Source organism: Rhagoletis pomonella, unplaced genomic scaffold, assembly GCF_013731165.1.
Source record: "Rhagoletis pomonella isolate Grant_MI unplaced genomic scaffold, Rhpom_1.0 Rhpom_scaffold_00008, whole genome shotgun sequence".
Taxonomy (NCBI): Eukaryota; Metazoa; Arthropoda; class Insecta; order Diptera; family Tephritidae; genus Rhagoletis; species Rhagoletis pomonella.
The window spans coordinates 20,273,717-20,293,587 of NW_023458562.1; the positions used below are offsets into that span (position 1 = coordinate 20,273,717).

At 36.1% G+C, this 19,871-nt stretch overlaps 1 protein-coding gene across 5 annotated transcripts in view; it reads right to left on the minus strand.

The window, feature by feature from the left end:
• Positions 1-19,871, minus strand: part of LOC118744337 (low-density lipoprotein receptor-related protein 1) — a 113,407-nt gene that overhangs the window by 92,353 nt on the left and 1,183 nt on the right. For all 5 annotated transcript variants that reach the window (XM_036477258.1, XM_036477260.1, XM_036477256.1 and 2 more), the window contains exon 2: positions 18,599-19,098. In XM_036477258.1, the coding sequence (XP_036333151.1) occupies positions 18,599-18,734 (136 nt within the window). In that variant the 5' untranslated portion in view covers positions 18,735-19,098. The remainder of the gene's footprint in view (positions 1-18,598; positions 19,099-19,871) is intronic.

The window sequence follows — 19,871 nt, forward strand, 5'->3', positions numbered from 1 at the left end:
AAAAAAACACCAAACTTCTTCCACTGTACATTGGAGTAGCTTCTAAGATGAACTCATAATCAAATTTGCATCCAAGCGACGCATGCGGACTCGGCAAATCTGGCCCAGCCTCGACAAGAAACGATCCGACGCACTCATTCGGCTAGAAAGCCCTCCACTAAGGCTGGTATTATCACGGGCCACTGCTTAATGGGAAGGCATGCTAGCAGAATGGGCTTGCCGGCCAATGACTCTTGCCGACGTTGTCGCTCATATCATCACCACCTCATGGTCTGTCTGGCCGACCTAAGTGAAGCTGGCATTCATGATTCCTCGCGCTTTCTGAACCAAACCAACTGGTTCTACATCTAGGTGAACGGACGGGTTCGAATTCGAGCTCTCAATTGGTATCACAATGGGCACACTGTGTCTAAATGTGCCTCTCTCCTACTTTGGATGAAGGCAGCCGCTTCCACCTAACCTAACTTAACTTAGAAGCGCGGTGAAATTATACCAGCTGAAGTAATAAGAGCGAGAAAAAAGATTTTTATTGTATTCAAACTATCTTAAATATGTGAAAATTTGCCTTTACAATTTTGTATAAGATAGCGAGAACAGATGACAGAACATAAAGCGTGAAAGCTGTTTTATTACTTCACCTGTTTATTGCGCCATGGTTTAGAACAGGGATGCCCAGCGCAGGGCACTTGCTTATGGAGTTCTTTGGAGCTTTGGGCATATGACTGGTTTAGAACCTATACATTCATATTGAAACTACATGCGGTGTTGCGCTTAGGGCCAAATTCACAGCGTAACACTGCTGTGCGCTGAAAATCTGTAGTTAACAGCCGATTCTGAGTTGACTACGCACTGTGAATTTGGCCCTTAGTAACATTTTGGGAATAACGTCACACATATTACAGCGAGCGTTTCTTTTAGTTGTAATCTGCTTATTCTTAAGAATTAAAAAAAGGATTGAGAATATACCCGAGTACCAAAAATTTAGTGAAAATAACCGCACAAAAGCGCCAAAGCCACAAATTACGAATTGACTGAGTGTTGGTGATACGATCATTCAACGCAACGCAGGCGGCTAAGAAAAAGTGCAAATTGCTATGACACGCTGTTGACTTTAACGAGTGGCCGCGATGCGCGACACAGGCAAATAATAAAAGTCGAATAGAAAAAAGCAAACAAAATAACAAAAATACGCGCGCAAACGTCAGGCTCGTAAGTAAGACAAACAAAAACGAAATGGTAAATAATAAAATGCGACAGCAAATAGCAAAAGGCACGGCGCGGCGCGGCGTTACATTAAGTTTTTGTGTCTGTGCGAATAGTACAAAGTACATTGACTTTGTGCGCCAACGCCCCATGGCCGCACCACTGCGACGCCACTTCACTTGACATGGACAGGCAGTGGCCACTAGTGGCGCTGAGTGCTCGAACGCCCACTGTAGCAGGAGCTTTGCTGGTGTCCAGTGGAGGCGCGCTGCCAACTTCATCGTACGACAATGGCGACTGACGCAGTATGTAATATGCATATACATATGTACATACATACAATGTGCAAATGCCGCGTCAGCCAATTGGTCTTGCTCTACTCCGCCAAAGAAGCTATTATTTATGTATTTGCTCTGTGGGTAATAAAGTTTAGCCTGAAAGAAGAAGCTGTAGCGCGGCGACCAAAAACGAAGGGGGGCATCATACCCAATATTATCTCGCGACTTACTGCTCCATCATTCACTCGCGCTCATAAAAATTCTTATTTCCCACAATGCCACGTTTGCCTTTCCTTTGAAATATTTGAACATTTTAACTAGATACTCGTATTTTACTACGAATACTGCCTTGAGGCGCTGAACTTCAACGCGCTGCACATCATGCTGTGTGCGGTCAAAAACAGCAGCAACAAAAAAGAAATCGGTCAGAAATAGAATAAGAAAGTACCATAAAAAAAAAACGATTGTTGTACGTTTAAAATAGACAAGGTATAAAAATCCTTATAACATGTCTTTTAAATAAGGGTCATAAACAAATTAGCGGAAACTGAATACCCAGGCAACAAAAAAAAAACGATTAAACAAATAACTTATAGCACAAAGTCCTGGTGCCGTCTAGAGCCTGGCTAGATTTCCTGGACTAGCACTACCACGCAATATCTTGACTTGGGTAACCAGTTCAGGTGCTACATAGGTAGCAGCATTAGGACAGTATCTGCCATGAGACAGTCTTGAAAGGGTTAACTTGGCGGGTACAGGATAGGTCGTTTATCTTCACAGAGCCTGGACTGACGCCAGAATAAGATTTCCTTAACTGAGATACTTTTTAGCAGTTTCCGAACTGTCTGTATCCTACAAAACCCTACCTGGAGTAACCAAACCAATTGCTGCCAAGTTTTTTCGGACAATGGTTTTCTTGATACCGCCGTTAAAAGCTCTGGCAGCTGACACCCACACAATAATAAACTATCGGGTCACTGAGTATTTTCTCCGAAGCTAAACTTTGTGTGCCAAAGGTTAGGAACTGATCAGAGTTTTTCATCTCTGCAGCTGGAGAAATTCTCTCCAGAATCACTGCACAATGGCTGCTTAGAGCGAGCGGGCGCTATACGGAAGAAAGCAAACCTGCCCAAAATCGAGATATATTACCGGCCGAGACATGATGCAAAAAAAAAATTTTCTTGAAGGAGAGGTTTTCTCTTCTTTTGGAGATTCTGCACTCCTCCCATATTAGTATCTCCACAATACGATTTCTATCCGGTATTAAAGTTTGCAAACCTGGATAAAGTTCTAATTTGTTCAATATTGGTTAAAAAAAAAAACAACCCAGGCTGCCGTTGAGACGTCGGAGGAAGAAAATTTTTTTTTTTATTGTTCACGGTCATTTTATTCACTGGGGAGGCGCAGATGGAAGTCAGTGTTGCCGCTCAGAAAATTTTGTGGCTACTAAAATTCCTTGCAAAAATTTCAAGCCCTATCAAAAGATAAGTTTCATAGGGCGGTACTTTAAATGTAGAGCCTGGCCTTGTAGTTCGTCGTGCAATAAAGAATTTGACTGACTAACGTTCTGCCACTCGCAATATATCGATGTTTGATTTCTTTCTTTTGATTATAACCAATTCATTTTCGATTACTGCTTTGCGGTAATTACAAAACAGCAACCACTAAGTGGAAAAAATCCTACTAATTTTGGCAAAAAAAAACCAAAAACGGCAACACAGTTCGAGGTGCCAGTTTGCTTCCTATTATGCAAATTTTCCACTGTCACTCATATCGTGCACGCTTCTTCTTACCACCGCAACACAACCAATCTTTACGAAAATGCCGAACCGCGTGACATCTTTGAAGAAGTTTATTTTTCTATTTCGTCTCTCGCCACACCGCGTGCCGCAGCCCTCAGGTGAGCAGTCTGCCAGTGCGAATGTGGCAGGCGAAATAAATTATTGGCCGTGAACAATTTGCAGATGATTTTGAAACGAAAATGTTTAGAATTTTTAATGAAGGCATTGGTCGCTGAAGCATGTGCTGCCACCGCAAGAAAACTGAAAGTTACAGTGTCGTAAAAGCGAAGCGGTAAGAGCGCTACTGTCAAGTAGTGAGATGCGACTTTAAATAGGCAGCTTTTTAGGGATACAGCGTATTAGCTGAATTTAAAAGATTCTCGTGCAAAATGCAGTCAAAAACAAGTGTTTTTTGTGCAATGTAGCGGATGGCTTTAAAATTTCAGCGCAGCGTTCTTGCGCCTGCAGCTTCTGGTCTATGACTCTCTGAATGGGGTCACAAATCGAACAGTCACATAAATCACGTTGCTGCTACTTTCTTGGCAGCCATTGTTGCTGCACTTGAGCGCACCCTTGAAATTTTTAGTGCCCCATTGCAAATACAAAAGCGCATGAATGAAAAGAGTTTTTTTTTTTTATTGGCAGCAATGCCAGGCGATTTGCCTCATTTTTTACTTTCGCATTACATACATACATACATACATACATATGTACATATTTGCCACTTGAATAGGCGGCGGCCCATTGAGTGAGGTAAATAAGCTTTCAAAATCAACAGAGTCGAACAGTAATGCACTACCCCATACATTAGCGCACACAAGGGGTGGGTTTTGGGGTTCAAACCCCCCCTAAAGCTAATAACCTCAAATACAAAAGCTAAGAATCCAGCTCTCAAGGAAATTATAAGAAATATTTATTATAATTTCTGTTGCTTGAAAAAGCGCTTTGCTTTTGCTGTAAATTTTCATGAATAAATAAATATACGAGCATTTTTTTCTTGAGAGCTGCAAACTGATTTATGAAAATTTGGTAGAATAAAATTTCTTTTCCAATTCTCGTCCGTCGTTTTATATGAATTTTCGTTTTTCTTGAGAGTTCAGTTAATTTTTTCGGAACTCGAAATATTAAAAAAATTTAGCAATCGTGAAAAATCACCATCTATCGAAAACCAGAAACCAGAAATCGAAAAAATGAACATAAAAGTGCAAAAATTCATGGAATCAATAAATTTATTTTTACTGACTCTTTTTTAAAATTTTTTATTAGGTACTTTTGAAAGTTGAGCGCATCTTGAGTTTATAGAACTTTTTATTAAACAAGTAGTTTTTAAGGAAAGAACACAACCGACTTCAATTCTCATATACAAATTTAGGGGTACCGTTAATTTCTTCATGATCCAATCATCGGATCTCTAAACCAAATTACGGGACGACCCTTGAGGTACCATCTTTCCAATATAAAAAGGATTATTGAAATCGGTTCACGTGGTAAAAAAGTTATGTATTCCGGCGAATTGATAACCTCCCCTTTTTTGAAGTCGGTTAAAAGTGTTTGAGTTCTGTTAATCTTACGTAAATAAAGTGCAGTTTATGAATTTTAAAACGTTTATTTATTTATTACATACTGTACATAAAACTTGCATAAATGTATTTTAAAGAGCGTATTATCAAGCAAATTTTCAGTATTTTCCGGTGATATATCTTCAGAAATATAAAACCCCCCCTAAAATATATTCCTGGGTGCGCCCCTGACCCTATACACACACACACAAACGCATGCGAGTAAGAAAAAGTGCATGCGGGCTTAAAAGGCGCGCGACTCTTATCAACCCAAGCTGCATGCTACAACGTTGCAATATTGGCAAACGGATTTACAGCAACTGCATACGAGAGCAAAGGAACAAATTGACATCTGTCAAATAAGAGAGGGAAACGCATACGAGTCTGATGCAATGTAGGCGGTTAAGAGAAAAGGCTATAAGGGCAGGATTCGGAAGTCGTTTAAATTCCTACCTTTAAAATTTCACACTACTTGGAGCTTTATACGTTGAAGGAAAAATAAGAAATGCAAGCAAAAAGTCAGAGTAGTTGAGCGTGCAGAAGCAAAAATACCGGAGTGGAAAAAATGTGCTAAGACATTTTGTGACGTCGGCATTTTGTCGTAGCGCTTATCCTGGAGCATGACCCACACAGTACCTATATGAAAAAATGCGCTAAGATGGATTGTGCAGGTGTGGGCGCTCGCCAAAGTGGCAGCCACAAGTGGCAAGTGTGCGACACATCACTTTTTCACTACCATGCCGCTGCAGACGCACACATAAACGGCCGGTAAAAACCGACTGAGAGAGTGATTTCCATTTTCGTAGGAATACATACATATTTCCTCGTACATAAGTGTGAACGTTGTGAACATTTTACGCCCCTAACTGACAAAGCTGGCAAAGAAAATGTTAATTGAATTTCAAAGAGGTGATGAATTGATTGGCAAGTGTGCTTACCGATTTCTGTGGACACCACAGCGGCAGTCTTTTGTTGAAAAATGAGCGAAAGTTTGAAACCGAAATAGAAATTGACATTTGTAGAAATGTGATATGATTGATTTAGTTAAAGTTGTGATAGGAATTTTTAATCTCATAAAGAAGCGGCCGCGAAATCCAAAGATTCCCCTTGACAACTATTTCGCAAAACGTTATGTGTCCTCGATTGCAAATAAATCGCCTCACTGCTCCAGACTCTTCCGGCAATAAATCTTGCATTTGCGCTCAAATGCCAAAGCAGTAATATTTTTCACAAAGCAACTGAAGCGTGTGACGTAAAATTTCACACTTCTCTGACACAGTGTTAGTGATAACCAAGCTAATCATGCAACAATGAGAGCAACAGTTACACAACTTGCCTTGAAATGGTATTGTCGACACAGCCAGTGAGTTGTGCGAAAAAGGAATAACCAGATAAGCAAAGAAGGATGATTGAAGGCAGAATGTGTCATAGACAAAAGAAGTCGTAAGATCCCTGTGGGAGAAAATCTCTAGTAGTGAACTGGTGCACTTCTGGTACATTTAGACCCAGTACTGGTTCGCGATAAATATCTTTTGCATGCAAACAACTGACGAATTTAACAAGGCGTTGTCCTAGGGAGTGTCAATTGCCCACCGCTGCAGCCCTTTTTCGATAGTTCCGAACCAGTTCTATACTTGTCCCTTTAGATATAGATTTCTAGTGAAAAAGTGAAAAAATAGTTTTTTTAAAGTACCGTTATCCGCCAATTTTGGCCTGGTTACTAGTTACTATCGGACTAGTTAGTTCGTTTTTGGCGATAGAGATCTAGTACGGAACTAGAAATTTGAGTCACTAGTTCCTGGTTTCCCTGCAGGGATGCCTGGCGAAAATGTTACAAATCCCAATGCACATATGTATGCATCTATGTGTGTAGATATGTGGGATATCATAAGCATGTGTAATACACATTGTGTATATAATATAAAACGCTGAACTTCTCAAATACTTAGAACCTTAACATTTATTTGACAATGGACGTCCCGTGAACAACCTCGATAACAATCGAAATAAAAGGAAACTATTTATGTGTATAGTATGTGCATATGTATGTAGTTACCACGTGGTCATTTGATAACCTGGCTGTCGGCTTATATTTCCAGGCGACTACTAATAGAGCAACTATGTATAGGCATTAGATCGGGTCAAACCGCATACGAAATTAATAAAATAAACTACCCGACTATGGCAAAGTTTTAAAGCTCAATTCGTTTCAGTGATCAAAAATGTTCAATCGGTATCGTCCTAAAAATAACCAAAACTGCGTCCTTTTCATTAATTTTTAATTTTTTAAGGTATGTTGAAGGCTATTGATTTTTTTAACACCATAACAAGTTCTTAACATACCTACTATGTATATAACTACATATGTACTTGAAAAATATATTTTCAATTATGTTACGAAAACTTTAATTTACATACAATCGGGTTTAAAATAAAAATATCTTGGCTATTTGTGTAACTCGATAAGGCTAAAAATGTTTTTAACACCATAATCCCTTTCAATTAAAATCTTTCGAACTAAGTGAGGTAACTACAAACTTTTTTTCACCAACCAGTCTAATGTGCATATGCATCAGATTGTGTCTAGCGAAGAGTGAGATTCTCAATTTCTTTTGACATTCAATTGTACGCTTACTTTACTTTATTGGAATCATCTATAACTGAACTGGTTTTGTTTTTTAATTCGTAAGCTTATCTGAAAGGTTATCACCGTTGAAGCGTACTGATCACTCTAAATACACAGCGGGCAATATTAGCATATAGTACATACATACCTACATACATATTTATTTATGTACATACATACATAAGTATGTGAGCGCGTCTGCTAATTTTGTTTCCCCTCCTGACTAATCACTTTGAATTTCTAAGACCATAAACCATAAGAAATATCGATTTTCTGTCGATAACACACTTTTCTCAGACGCGGTCATAAGCATACATATGAGTGTATGCGCGTTAGAGTGCATCATACAAAAAAAAGCGGTACTGTTTTTCCACTGGAATTATAAAATCTATTATATTTTAAGGCTTCCACCAAAATATCTCGCAAAAATATTATTAAGATGTACGTGAGCTGGACCGATTTGAAAATACCTCCAAAAATTGAGTTTTTTATTACTAAAAACAGTTTTTTTTTTTAAATTTTTTGAAAAAGTTACCTCAGATGCCTGAACAGTTTAAGCTTTAAAATGTTTCCATAAAAATATAAAAAAAAAATTTCTACGCAAACATAACACGTACGGCAAAATCAACTTTTTTTCTGGGTATAGGAAAAAACCAATTTTTTTTTAAGAAATTGAGTCCTTTTTTCGAAGTTAGCCTCCGAAATCGAGATATGGACCTTCGAATTTCGAAATAGGACCTTTGGTAAAAAGTTACATTTAATTATTGCATGTAAATAACAAAAAACCTAAAAACATAGACGTAGTCCTCCTTTTGCTCTTATTTTTTTGAACATATTAAAAAATGTACATCTTTGTTTATTTATTTCTTTATTCTGATATGAATATTTGTATACTTCGAATATAAAAATTTTACCTTTTTTTTAATATTTTTAACAATAAAATTACTAACATATTTTTAAAAAATTGGTATCTTTTTAAAGATGGTTAAATCCCCTTTCTTTTGATATGCATATCTGTATAAGTCGCATATAAAAGTTTGAGAAAAAACACATTAAAAGAAGAAAAATACTTTTTTTAAATATTTTAAACAAAAAAATTACAAACCGATTTTTAAAAGATTGGTATCGTTGTAAAGGCGAAGAAACCCCCTTTTTTCTGATATGCATATTTGTATACTTCGTGTATGAAAATTACAAAAAAAAAACACATTTAAGGGAAAAAATACATTTTTTCATACAAAAAAAAATTTTAAACAGAAAAAATACTAACCGATTTTTAAAAAATTGGTATCGTGTAAAGGCAATTAAACTCCTTTCTTCCGATATGCATATTTGTATACTTCGTATATAAAAATTTAAGAAAAAGCACATTTAAAAAAAATAACCAAAAAAATTACCAACTTTTTTTTTAACAATTAGTACCGTTGTTAAGGCGATTAAACCCTCTTCTTCTGATATGCATATTTGTATACTTCGTATATAAAAATTTTGGAAAAATATTTTAAACTAAAAAATTACTAATTAGAAATACAATAAAATAATTTATTTAAATAATACAGAAAATTTCCTTTAATTTTTATATATAACCTGTTATATAAAAAAATCAAAAATCATGGTGTTTTTATATTTTATATATGTATGCCTTAGACTTCTGTACATATACTTTTTCTTTATTTTTAATAGGGCTGTGAAGGAATTAGCGCTTAAAACATTATTAATTATTTGTTTTATTTAAAAACGGTATTCAGTTGTATTACTAATTAGTAATTTTTTTGGAAATTTTTTTTTATGAAAAAAAAATTGGTATTTTTCCCTTTTTTTAAATTGGTGAGTAATTTTTTTGTTTAAAATATTTTTTTTTAAAAAAAGGTAATTTTTCCTTTTAAGTGTTTTTTCTCAAATTTTTATTCACGAAGCATACAAATATGCATATCAGAAGAAAAAGAGTTTAATCGGCTTTACGACGAAATGAATGTCACTTAACTTAATCAGCTGACCACAAGGCTATGTATAGAGTGGGATACAAACATTGCTTAGGGTACTTTAAATGCACGCCGCTGTTTAGTGTTTGGAAAAATTTACTATTTTGCTATTCATTGCAACTACATTATTAACATTATATATATATAATATATATATATGCATACATATACATAAGTGTGTATGTGTGTTAACCACAGTTGCCACAATCAGTCAGTCAGGTGTCAGACTAAACCGGACCGCCAACCGCAATGAATGAACTGAAAGCACTGGGCGCAGCAAAGGATTGTTAAATATAAACGTACATATGTATATACCTTACATGAGTGCAGTACTTACTATTCCGAGTTAGTCTAAAAATCTACACATATGCATACATACATACTTATGTATATAGATATTTGTTTAAGATTATTCAGCTACAGGCATACATAAATAAATATATGTACATACAAACTGCGTACATGGTTTTAGTGTCAAAAACCGAAATATTTTTTCGCTTCGCTCGAAGGACGGAAGCTGCGTCTCAAGTGTCCCGTTCTATTTTTTATGCTGAAAGTGATTTATTGATATATTTATCGACACATACTATGTACATACGCAGTTGGCCATATCTATAGCACCCCATTTCAAAGTGATGTTGTTTGCCACTTATGTTTAATTATTAATCTTTAAGAATTTTCACTTAAAATACAGTCCATTCTCTAACAAATCTTATATAAACCCAAGTTTTAAACTTTGTAAAAGACTACAAAGAAATGCAACAAATTTTCACCTAAATTTCAAACTTTTTTTCTCAGAAGCGTTAGAATTTTTTTGAGCAAGCACTTTTATAGCTCATTCAATTTTGGTCTAACAATGTGCAACCTACAAGTGGCTAAAAATAACCGTTGATTTTTTAGAATTTTTTCGTCGCCTTTTTTTTGCATATAACGAATAAACACAATTTATTTTTATATGGAAGAAACTCGCAACACCTTCGGCGAAAAAAAATTCTAAAAAATAAACGGAGATTTTTAGCCACTTGTAGATTGCACATTGTTAGGCTAAAATTGAATGGGCTATTAAACTGTTCTTTTCAAAAAAATTCTAACACTTTTGAGAAAAAAGTTTGAAATTTTAGTGAAAATTTGTTGAATTTTTTTATAGTTTTCTACAAAGACAACAATTTATATTGAGCTCGAGGCCATTTTTTTAAATGAAAATTTATTGTGGAAAAGCAACAATAATTTGAAAAAATGGTAGAAGTGATAGCTATTTCGGAAATCACCACATTTCCTCATCAGACTTCTTTCTACAAAGTTTTAAACTTGGGTTAATATGGGTTTTGTTAGATAATGAACTGTATTTTAATTGAAAATTCCTAAAAATAAATAAATAAACATGAGCGGGAAACAATACCAATTTGAAATGGTGAACTCTTATTATAAAGGGAGGCGATGTAACAAACAAATGGTTTCAGCGGAAAGAATATTTTCTCAAATAAATCTGAATAATACAGCGCTCACTGGTGCTTTAAGAAGTAAATATTTCTTTAAAAAATGTTTTAGGAGGTAATAAATTTGATGTATTGAATCAAATTCTCAAAAATTAGCAAAGCAATTTACGAAAAATAATGAAACTGAATTTCATTAAAACAAAATGTGGTTTAAATATTCCCTTCTATAACGTCTATTTTTATTTAGTTCACTTTATTTAAAATGGGTTATTTATTTTACTTTAAATGAGTAAAATTAAAACTAAATTACAGTATATTTACAGAATCTGGCAACACTGGTTGCGGCATCGTTTTTGAAGGATGTTGATATTAGGAGTGTTCGCTATGCAAAAAATTTGTACAAGTTGGTACCAATTGTTACTAAATCGTGTTCGTTTAGCCAAAAACCCAGTAAAACTTGCAAGGAGAGAGCACAATTTTGACATTTCATTCGGAGGGGAATTTGCAAATTCGTGCTGGGAAAATTTTTGCAAGTAAGAATTTGCAAGCAGAATTGTGGCACACGGTTGCATTTTTGTCAACATTAATTTGAATCAACAAGTTCGTTAAATTTAAAAATGAACAATATTGTTGCTATTTACTAATGAAAGAAGTATGAAATATTTGTTTATTCAATTAATTTAATTAATTCCAAACATTGGAAAGGTACCAGGCTGAAAAATTTGTATTCGTAATCGGAACGCACTCGACAGCGCTGTCGACATAGGAAATCCGAAAGTGACTTCCACAAAGAAATTGAAGCGTATGTTGAAGAAAGTCAGAATAAGAAGAAATTACGTATAGGTCCTGTTTTCAATTCCACCTGAAATAATTTAAAAAATCTATTATGCTCGAAATGCAACCGTGGACGCCAGCTGGCAGTGAAGCTTGCAAATGGCTTTGTTTCTTTTCTTTTCCAGCAGATAATTACCAGGAAGAAGAAGAATAAGAAAATTTAAAGAATTACGCTCACAGAGAGTAAAATAACGAAAAAGTAAAGAAACGCAAAACTAGCAGAAACTAGCAAGTAATCAGCTGATCGGTGTATTTGACTATTGGAAATATTTGGCGCGAATTATTGTTTATCCATTTTGACAGCTGCTAGTTTCTACTAGTAAAAATTTTACTAGCAGAAATTAGCAGGAGAGCCAAAAAAGAAGAGCGTGAGAACGAGAGAGAGCTGCTAGTTTCTGCTGGTTTTTTGGGTTAAGAAACGCTTTCCAGCAGAAGTTAGTGATAATTTGTGATAATTATCTGTTAAGAAACAAAGCTAATGTTTGCTAATTCCTGTTCGCGCAAAACTTAGTAAGTTTCTCTCTTTGGGAGAGTAAGGTACCTTATTCTCTGAATTTTGTTACTGGCAGTTGCATAGCGAACACTCCTATTGTTGGCACCGCAGCGAACAGCTGAATCAACGGCAGTAGCTCTTTGATATTAAACATGAACGAAAGACACAAGATCACGCGGGAAGGAAAGAACGAAAAAAGTCATTTTCTAGCTGCCGAAATCTCGACGCCATCTTTGTTGTAAGAAGTAAACAACGAAGAGAACGGAGAAAACCGCGAAATTGTTGAACGCATGAATAATCATTTTTATTATGCAAATTCTTCTATAAACCGTTGTGTTCAATTATTCTTTACCTTATGTGTACAGACGTTGTCACAGGCGAAAAAGAAGAAAATTGCAGTAAAAAGCCACGACTAAATTGTAAACAATGAAGAAATGTAAACAAACGGCTATTGTCAAAATCGTTAAACTTTTTTCCTAAATGCGATTTTAACGGGCTACTCTCCTGCCCGCGTGATCTTGTATTTTTGGTTCATGGATATTAAAAGTGGCAGTAGCAGCAAAAAAAAACTAACAAGCTAGTGTGAAAGCAATCGCACTGCACAAGCCAAACGTTTACAAACATTTGAAGAAGAAAACATGCTTTTATACATACATACGTACATATAAACATAAACAGTAGTAAACACTACAAATAAGCACCAGTGCATAGATAGTTTCAACCTTGTCACATTCCTTTTAACTTGCGACAGTAACTGCCACAGCGTCTGTCTACCTATGGATCCTATATGTATACACACATAGTTAATATGTACATAAATACATATACATATACATATGGTACATATTTTTTTCTTTTATTCCATATATTTTACTTTTTTAAGGTCCCACTCGGAAAACAGGTAAGCACCTTACCGAGGTAATCCATGTTTTCTTTCAGTTTTTAGTACCAAAATTGTCATCATGACCAATGTTTATATACTAGTAAAGTACAAAATGAACACCTCCGATGATGCATTACGCTGTCAGTTGCAAAATCAGGCACCGCCGAAGTTATTTCCAAGCGTCGAACTACTAGTACTCCGAGCGACTGCTCTACTTTCTACGTAACTTACTTTGCAAAGCGGATCACATGTACATATGTCTCATACCAAATGTATATTCTAAATTCCTTGCACCTTATGTAGTAGTTCATTGTAGTTACACAACCAACACACATATACATACATATGTATGTATGTGTACCAACCTTTTCCCCGTGGCAGGAACATTAGTTTCCACATTTAAACAAAATTGTACTTGGATAAATTTTTTGCCATAGTCGCCTACAAATATGTATGCACATATTTACATACATACTATGGACCGTTAATCACGGGATCCCAGGATCCCGGACTTTTTAAGGTCTCGAAAATCCCGGGATTCGTGGCAAGTAATGGCACAAATACAATATATTCGCGAAACCCTGGGCCAAACATAGTAAAATTGCGTTTTCAGTTTTTTACTCTGACGTCAGTAATTCAAAAATGATTTAAAAATTTCATTGAAGTGTGCTAAGAGAAGAATTATGGGTATAAAATTAATGAGGAAATCCTGTAGAACAGATTCAAGTTTCTGGTACAGAAGGACTGGTAAATATTGAAAATGTCATTTTAAAATTGTATCCTTGAAATTTCGCAATATTTGTTTTTGGAAAAATTATATGTTAAGGGCTTATATAACTCGATAACAGCCTCGAATTTCGTTCTTCTAACTTTGTCAGCTTAAAAATTACCTATTCGTCCTTGTAAATCCAAAAAATTTAAATTTTTTAAATTCTAAAGAAATTTCCTTTTGCATTTGTTACCCATATTCTTGTTCTACATTGCATTGAATTTTTTTTTAACAATTTTTGGAATAAATCATATCTCTGAAATTACAAAGTCCTTCAAAATAAATCGTGCGGTCAGAGAAAAAAAATAAAAACGCCACCATTTATTTATTATTTATTTCGTGGTTGAAGAGCTTCTCAAACAATATAGAAGCAATTTTTCCGATTCAAGTTGTTGAAAAGTAATGAATATCTAAATCCATCAACGCAACCCCGAAAATCCCGGGATCGGAAAAAGCCGAAAAATTAACATCCCTAATACATACATACTACCGTTGTTTCCATATCCACGCAGCGACTTGCTGTTGCTATTACTCTGGCGTAACCGCAAATTAATGGCATGTAATTGCAGGAAATCACTTAGCGTGCACCCAACGCGCGCGCCTACCGAACGACTATGAAGGGCCATATGGCAATTTCCACGCCCACAACCCCTTCCCTTACCAACATTTCCACACATGCACGCTGGTAAGGGAAAACCGCCTACACACACATGTGCGCATACTAGTTGCAACATGTTTACATCGTTATGGTTTTGTTTTTGAATTCAGCATTTTTTTCTTCTTTAGCGTACAAAACACATTCCGCGCTTGCTCCTGCTGCTCCTGTTATTGCTCCTATTGATGTTGGTTGCTGTTCGCTTGCTCGCTCACCCGCCTCTTGCCTTGAACGCGTTTCATCTTCTGTTGCTTTAGTTGCACTGTTGATCGTTATTAAAATTTGCCTACACAATAAAATATGTATGTACATATGTATGTATGTATGTAGCTTCCCATTTGTATATTCAAAACTATGTACGAGTTGTCGAGCCTTGTTGCAAAGTTTCCTCTTCCTGTTAGTTGCTTTCACCATGCAGATGTAGTGGTACTGAGCTTTCTTTATTGCTTTTCCTATAAAATCGCGGATGTGTACATATATATGTACATTAGGATGGCCCTTAGTTACACATATGGAGAAAAATAAAAGTGTTTCGATTCTCGGTCTCACCCCCAATAAATGTGTGAATAGCCTAAAGACCAAACTATACAAAGTTAGGGTTTAGGTTAGGTTTTATATGGCGAACAAATTGTTTTTCTTAGAAATTGTATAGAATCCTTGAAAAGCAATATTTTTCAATCGGCAAACTCTGTTTCTCTTCAGGAGACTTCCAGAAAAAATAACCAATTGTTTATTCACACATTTCTCTGGGGTGAGATCGAGAAGCCGAGCTCTTTTCGAAATAAGGACCACCCTAATGTACATACATTTGTGTACGTACTGGTTCATATCGCATAAATTTCATATTGCTTCGCTTCCCGCTCGACTGTTCTTCGCCACGTTTCACCCATTCCATTCCATTCCACGTCCTTCTTTGCAATTCTGCCGTCTTCTTTCCGCAAGGTGTGACCTATCTACTTCTATTTCTGTGCCGGGTCCAGAAGTCAAGAGACTCCATGTTAGCTTTCCTGAGAAACTCCTCATTTGAGATTGTTTAAGCCCAAAATTTGGAGTATTATTCTAAGACATTAGTTAACGAAAACTTGCCACTAGTGATTATTTATTTATTTTTAATAATTTTCATTTAAAATATAGTTCGATGTATAAACTATATACATACATAAATAAACATACCAAAGGCCGTAACTAACTAAAAATCCAAAATTCAATTTTTGATTGATTATGATGCATTTTATCGAGTAACAAATCACCAAATCGTATTAGGCAATAAAAAATGTTAGGCAATTACGGCTTTTTTCCATTTCAGTAACGATTTGGGATAGGGCCATTCTATAATTAAAACATACGCGACCTGAAGAAAAGTGTTATTCAATGAAAAAAACTGCTCTATTGTGAATTGTTAATGGGAATGTGGAGAGGGAAATTTTTGTTTCATATATACATACATGATTTATATTTTAAATAAGTATATGTGTATATTACTCAAATTCCTTACAAAAAATGCAGCTTGTAGCCGGATTTTTTTGTAAACGAGCGACAAAAGAACGCTCAACTCGGGTAAAATTTCCTTTTAGGTACTTAAGCAACCCTGTTGGTATTCGGCAAGAAGCGTGTGATTAGTTTAACGGGATTTAGACACAAACAAAAAAACAATAGAAATGAGTCATTATGCCGAGGTATTTGGGTATGGTATATACTTATTTAAAATATAAATCATGTGTATACGGAAACAAAAATTTCCCTCTCCCCTTTCCCATTAACAATCCACAATAGAGCAGTTTTTTCACTTACCAACACTATAGTAATAGAGTAAATAGCCCAGTTTGTGTTGTTGCTTTGCATATACATATTTCATCATTTAAGCGAGTGTTCCTTTATAGCTCGGTTGCAAAAGAATGCACCTTATATTTTATAGGTCCACAAAAGACGCTAAAAAGTATTAAAATATGGTTACCTTATTTTAGGGAAATCATTGATTTTAAGAATAAACCAGTCGTGCAAAACAAAGCAAAATTCTTCTTCAATATAAAATTTCACCAGAATTTCCAAGGCGTTCATTTTACAAGATGAATTAATTGCTCTTTAATTGAAAACGAAACAAACAAAGGCGCACAGAGCATACGTCTGGGGCATATACGTACATACATATGTATGTACTTGCTCCAATTTCCATTACTGCTGCAAACGCTGTGCTCAATTCTGACAAAATGTTTTTACATATCGTCGATGTTTTTGCAAAACCGCCCATCGCCCAATCATAAAATCATGAAAATGCCAGCAATCGCAGCTCAACATTTGGGCGGACGCCAACCTGCTTGATAGTCTGACCGGCTACTGCCGGCCGCCTCGATGCATCGAACAGAACGCACGAAGCGTTGCATGCAGCTGCACACACACACACACCGGCAGTTCATATGTAAATGCTCACATATGTATGTATGTATGTACTTGTATGTAGCTGTGGTTTTCGCTACCGCTCGGTTGCAATTGAACCCGCGTGCATATTCAATTCAAAACGAGAAGTTGTTTGCCATTTTAACTACTCGAATGACACAAATAAAGCAAAAAAAAAACAAATAAAACATGTAAGGGCAGTGCTGTCTGCGGCTATGCCGAAGGCTTCATACCTTTCATGAACAACAGAAAATTTTACATCAACTTCTATATATCTTCTATCTCTTCTGATATATAAAAAATCTCGTGTCACGGTGTTTGTGGTCGAACTCCTCCGAAACCGCTTGACCGATTATTATGATTTTTTTTTTTATATATGTAATTGGTAGGTATGAGAATAAGTCGAAAAGTATATTTTATACATACCTCCAATACAAACCGAATTTTTCATACTGCATATCTGTGGAAGTATTCGTGGTAGAGTACTGGAACTTGAGTACTTGTCTCCTATACTCAGACAGAAAATTAGGGCTATTTTAAAAGGGGCGCGGCGCCTTCCAAAATGTACTAAAACTATTCTCTTCTTCTTTTTTTTTTGGCGCTGTAACCGCCTAAGCGATTTGGGCCGAGTTCAGCAAAGCAGTGCTTTGCCTTGCTTCTTCACTGGAAGTGGTTTTTACGTGGCGGGTCCCAAGCCCAGCGCACAACCCATTGTGGGGACGGGGGTGGTTTCGCAACCAAATACACGTTTATATAGCGAGCCGCTTGATCCAAGCAGATACCCGCTTGCAGCCGCACCTACTTGTGAACAGACGCTGCAGACTTCAGTGAGCCCTTAAACCGAATAAGTCGGAGTGGCCCCACCGAAGCTACTTCTCTTTCTGCCGTGATCCAAGGCTCCACTCGGATTGGTTTTCGCATCTCGCACATGGGTTGCTCACGTTGCCCAGAGTGCGCGAACGAGGACGCAAGAGTCGGGATTGAGTATAGCCATGCAACTGTAACTGCATACCCAGCGCAACGACTATACCCCATTGCACTAAAACTATTACCTATCTTATACATATATAATTCTTCTGTACGTGTGTTTATGAGTGAACCGATCTAAACGAAATTTTTTGTGTGTGCCTGGGTGGGTCTCTATATAGTTTAGATTTAAAGTTTGACCCGCTAGGTGGCGCTGCAGTTGAGTTATTATAAAAAAGTAAATGCGCCTGGGCCACACTGGAGAAGTGAAACTTACGTTACATATCTAGTTTGTTTCATAACCAATATATGTACATACATATCGTCGTTTAAAGTACAAAACCTCGTATCAACAAAATGCAAAACCGCGTATCAGGATAATGCAAAACCGCGTATGGTCGTTTAAAGTACAAAACAGCGTATCAAAAAATGCAAAACCGCGTATCAAGATAATGCAAAACCGCCTATGTGAGGATGCATACATTATTTTCTAGAGGGTAAAAACACTCATGTTTCAAAATGATTCTCTTTTTTATAAAGCTAGCGCATTTCTGGCTTCAGGACGAATGGATAAGGCTTGAGCCAAGAACTTCTGTGAGCAAATCCAATTTTTGGCTGCAAATGTCAATTACGCGGTTTCGCAGAATGACGATACGCGGTTTTATACTTTAAACGACGATATATGCACATATGTATTCCAACTATTCTAGGATAAAATAATACTAATTATGTTACTTACGTTTTTCATTAAAAGTCCTTGAGCGTACTTCCGGCCCAGCGGTTGTTGGTGCGGTTACATATGCAACACCGCCACTAGTTGCTGCACCTCTCACATCCACAACTAGCAGCAGACAAATCAAGCCAAGCAAAGCCATTTTGTATGACAAATGTGGTTGCACAAACAAATGTGTATATGTATAGGAAGCTTACAGCTCACTTTTATTAGTATTTTTTTTTTATAATTAAAACAATTACTCTACAACGCGTTTTTGTACTATTAGCGTACATTTGAGGCATCTCCGAGCACTTTTTTTCTTCACAAAACGCAGGCGCATTCAATTCTGCCCTGTTGATTACTTTGTGTGTACGAACATATGTATGTACGTATTATTCGAAAGTACATGCATTTATGTATTTGAAGTATCAATGAACTTTGTAAATTTTTCTAATTTGATTCCTTAAATATTGTATTTTGGTTTCACCCAAATCCGCTGCTCATTATATGCAGTTTTTTTCGAACTAGAATAGAAATTCAACTGATCATTGACATGTTGAACACACTGACAGTAGGTACATGTGCATGAATGTGTATATATATGTATATGCATTAGGGCGCGTCAATTTGTATAGAAGATTTTTCCGAGGATATGCGTATACTACAGGACTCTACGTGTAATTCTAAGCAAATTTGGCGAGAAACCATTGGTCTAAAATCAATTTGGAGTTTGGCAAATTGCGAAAATAGTTTTCTTAGTGCTAAATGTTGTACAATGGCACAAGGGGTGTTTTGATATGACGAATCTGTTTTTGCACTTATTTTTAACCGACTTCCAAAAAAGGAGGAGGTTATCAGTTCGTCGGAATATTTTTTTTTTTTTTATGTATGTTACCGCATAACTTTGGACCACGTCAACCGATTTCGATAATTCTTTTTGCATCGGAAAGGTAGTGTCTCAGAGGTGGTCCCATACTAATCTGGTTAAGATCCGATTAGCGGATCATGAGATATATATATATATTTTTTTTTTATATGAGAGTTGAAGTCGGTTTTTTTTTTGCTAAAAATTACTTGGTTTTTTTAAACTTCCACCAGAGGTTGCAACAGTGAATATTTTTACATTTTCTTCGAACCCTATTTTCGTAATTTGGTGAACTCCCAATTGATTTTAGACCCATGGTTTCTTCGGCAAATTTGGTTAGAATTACAGGCAGAACCGTCCTCCAATGTTATACGCGCATTGTAAAAGAGTTGACCCGCCCTGATATGCATCTGTCTGTATTAATTTTTTTTT